Source organism: Mandrillus leucophaeus, unplaced genomic scaffold (genome assembly GCF_000951045.1).
Source record: "Mandrillus leucophaeus isolate KB7577 unplaced genomic scaffold, Mleu.le_1.0 Scaffold240, whole genome shotgun sequence".
NCBI lineage: Eukaryota > Metazoa > Chordata > Mammalia > Primates > Cercopithecidae > Mandrillus > Mandrillus leucophaeus.
In genome coordinates this window covers 1,385,500-1,389,301 of record NW_012102477.1, presented here as the reverse complement: position 1 = coordinate 1,389,301, position 3,802 = coordinate 1,385,500, and the positions used below count along the sequence as shown (strand labels likewise).

Sequence of the window (3,802 nt, the reverse complement as noted above, 5' to 3'; positions counted from 1 at the left end):
CGGGGTTTCACCGTGTTAGCCAGGATGGTCTCAATCTCCTGACCTTGTGATCCACCCGCCTCGGCCTCCCAAAGTGCTGGGATTACAGGCGTGAGCCACCGTGCCCGGCCAGTTTTACTTGGTTTTAATTAGTTCAAATGAGAGTTTAAATAGCCACATATGGCTAGCAGCTACTGTACTGGACGCTGCCCCAGGAAGTCCGCTTTTCCTGGGTTCATCCCCAGGGCTCACTCCTGTAGCTCCATCTGCCTTTCCAAGCCCCCAACTTCAGAAGTGTCTGAGCAGCAAGCTCAGCTTCGGGGCCCGGGGGCTACTTGCCCTGGAGGGAGATGGCATAAGCTGAACTCCCCAGGCCCCGCAGACCCTGGGGTGTCCCATCTGCTTTGAGGAGCAGGCGCTTGTCTCTGAGGGGCCTTGTTTCCCTTTGCTTCTTGAATGGTAAGTATTTAAGTCCCAGAGCTTTTTTTTTTTTTTGAAACAGAGCCTTGCTCTGTCACCCAGGCTGGAGTGCAGTGGCACCATCAGGACTCATGCAGTCTCGACTTCCTGGGTTCAAGCGATCCTCCTGCCTCAGCCTTCTGAGTAGCTGGGGCTACAGGTACCACCATGCCCTGCTAATTTTTTCTTTTTTTTTTTTTTTGGTAGAAATAGGATCTCACTATGTTGTCCAGGTTGGTCTTGAGCTCCTGGGCTCAAGCCATCCTCCTGCTTTGGCCTCCCAAAGTGTTGGGATTATAGGCATGAGTCACTGTGCCCAGCCATCCCACAGCTTTTGATTCCTCAGTTTCAGACTTTAGTTTTCATATGGAAAAATCAGTATTCATTTACTCATTCACTCATTCAGTTGACACTTAGCTTTTTTCTCTTTTTCTTTTTTCTTTTTTTTTTTTTTTTTGAGACAGAGTCTCGCTCTCTCACCCAGGCTGGAGTGTAGTGGCGTGATCTCGGCTCACTGCAATCTCTGCCTCCCAGGTTCAAGTGATTCTGCTGCCTCAGCCTCCCAAATAGCTGGGACTATAGGTGCCCACCACCATGCCAGGCTAATTTTTTTTTTTTGTATTTTTAGTAGAGGTGGGGTTTCACCATGTTAGCCAGGATGGTCTCGATCTCCTGACCTTGTGATCCGCCCACCTCAGCCTCCCAAAGTGCTGGAGGCATGAGCCACTCCGCCTGACCAACACTCAGCTAGCACACTTGCTAGTCCGGGCAGAATCCAGGATTCAGCAGTTCCAGGTGGTGGCGTCATGGTGGTCCCGAGGCCCCGCTGGCTGGCACCAGGGATGCTCACCCCTTAATTAGCTCAGGCTGCTCACCACCCCTCTTACGGTTCCCCGGTGCCTGGGCCAGCAAGCCCAGGCAAGTCCTGGGGGATCAGAAGGAACTCAGCACCCATTTTCAGCCCCACGGCAGGACTCGCAGAGCCCCAAGCCACCCGGTTGGTCCAACACATTCCTTTCTTCCCAGGGGTGGTGGAAGCCAGGGCCCCCTCTGCTCTTTTACTGACTTGACCAAAATTCCTGGGGCCACACACCCCTAAGACTTGACAAATGGGATGACCTTAGTTGTTGGCGACCCTGGCCTTCCTGTCCCAGGTCCTCCCACTTGGAGGGCCACTACCCCCGCCCCTCCAGGTGAGGTAGGGTGTTGCCCACTCCTCTCCCTTAAACTCTGTTGCTCTTTCAGGGAAAGAGACAGGCCTACTCAGCTCTGGCAGCCCCCAGCCAGGGGGCGGACCCCTGACCCAGGGGGACTTCTTGAAACTGCTTTATTTTACCCCATGTTTCCAGAGCCTCACCCCTGACTTGGGCCCCATCAGTTTTGGGGGAATGCTGGCTGCAGCTGGGCAGTGCCAGAAGGCCTGTGACAGCACAGCATCTTTTCTGGGCAGGCTTTCCCTTCAGCAGGCCTTTCTGGGCCCCTCAAGCGCTGGGCAAGGGCGAGGCCTCAGGCTCCAGCCGGCAGACAGGAGATGAGAAGGAGGAGTGGAGAGGCGCGTACTCAGGTGAGGGACTGGCGCGCGCCTTTGTCTGCGGGAGTGGGGTGCAGACGCCGGCCTTCTGGCTGTTGTCTGTGGGAGTGGGGCAGGGACACCAGACCCCCTCCTGGACCGTTTGCGCCCAGGGCGGCCCTTGCGCTTTTTGGTCTCCGAGAATCCAGCCCCCACCCTTAGCTCTGCCTTCTCCACCCTCCTGGTGCCCTTAGGAAAGCTCGTCCCTCGCTGGAAACGACTTTCTTTTTCCAGGAGCTATCGAGGTGGGGCAGAGGATGCCGACTTCATCGGTGGCAGCCCTTGGAGATGTGAAGCCCTTCAGAAACAGGGCGGGGAGAGTCCAGGGGGGCGTTCCGCAGTGCGCGCAGGAAGCAGCTTGCGGCCGGAACTCAGGGCCGGCCAAAGACTCCGGGCAGCTGGCTAATCCAGATGGCACTCCAGTTGCAGCTCCGCCAGACCCCAGTCCCACGGAGCCCCAGGAGGGCCGCGTCCCGGAGAAGCCCAGCGAGGAAGAGAAGGGAGCCCCAGAGAGTGGCGAGGAGGGTCTGGCCCCTGACAGCGAGGCGGGCAGGAAGAGCTACCGGTGCGAGCAGTGCGGCAAGGGCTTCAGCTGGCACTCGCACCTGGTGACGCACCGGCGCACGCACACGGGCGAGAAGCCCTACGCCTGCACTGACTGCGGGAAGCGCTTCGGCCGCAGCTCGCACCTCATCCAGCACCAGATCATCCACACGGGCGAGAAGCCCTACACGTGCCCCGCCTGCCGGAAGAGCTTCAGCCACCACTCCACACTGATCCAGCACCAGCGCATCCACACTGGAGAGAAGCCCTACGTTTGCGACCGCTGCACCAAGCGCTTCACCCGACGCTCGGACTTGGTCACCCACCAGGGCACCCACACGGGCGCCAAGCCGCACAAGTGCCCCATCTGCGGCAAGTGCTTCACGCAGAGCTCGGCGCTGGTCACCCACCAGCGCACCCACACCGGGGTCAAGCCCTACCCGTGCCCCGAGTGCGGCAAGTGCTTCAGCCAGCGCTCCAACCTCATCGCGCACAACCGCACGCACACGGGCGAGAAGCCGTACCACTGCCTCGACTGTGGCAAGAGCTTCAGCCACAGCTCGCACCTCACCGCGCACCAGCGCACCCACCGTGGCGTGCGGCCCTACGCCTGCCCACTGTGCGGCAAGAGCTTCAGCCGTCGCTCCAACCTGCACCGGCATGAGAAGATTCACACCACCGGGCCCAAGGCCCTGGCCATGCTGATGCTGGGGGCGGCGGCGGCGGGGGCTCTGGCCACACCCCCACCTGCTCCCACCTAGGAGGCCAGGAGAGGGGAAGCGGGGCGCCCGGGGCCACTGGGACAGCCCCACTGGAGTCAAGGCTCCGAGGGAGGAGAGAGGGGAGCGGGAAGGGAGCTAGGGCGGTGAGGGCATGGGGTGAGGCATGGCGACAGGGGAGGGCGAGAAGGGGCAGACACTCTGCGAATTAAAGGCCTTGGACTTGAAGCGCCCGCCTACCCAGCTTTGTCTCCTGGTGCCCTGGTGTTCATTCCCCGAGTGTGGGGGAGCTCCTGGGTCAATCTCCTGTCCTCGTCGAGGCATTCCCGAGTCACCACTCTTGGCTTGGGACCCCACCGGGGTTGGGTTCCCTTTTGTCAAAGGCCCATTCCAGAGCGTTGCACACATTGGCAAGCAAAGGCTTCAAGTACAGAGAGGTTTCCAGGGCTGAAGCCAGTCAGCCACTCCTGGACCTGGGGAACCCTCGCCGGCCGTCTGCCGCTGCCGCCACTTGTCCCAAGGGCACTGCTTA

The 3,802-nt window shown here is 60.0% G+C and overlaps 1 protein-coding gene across 3 annotated transcripts in view; it reads left to right on the top strand.

Annotated features, from left to right (window-relative positions):
* The window catches only part of ZNF205 (zinc finger protein 205), a 7,903-nt gene extending 4,405 nt beyond the window's left edge, over nt 1-3,498 (top strand). For all 3 annotated transcript variants that reach the window (XM_011982602.1, XM_011982601.1, XM_011982603.1), the window contains exons 6-7: nt 1,889-2,002; nt 2,243-3,498. In XM_011982602.1, coding sequence (XP_011837992.1) covers nt 1,889-2,002; nt 2,243-3,312 — 1,184 coding nt within the window. In that variant the 3' untranslated portion in view covers nt 3,313-3,498. The remainder of the gene's footprint in view (nt 1-1,888; nt 2,003-2,242) is intronic.
* The last annotated feature ends 304 nt before the right edge of the window (nt 3,499-3,802 follow it).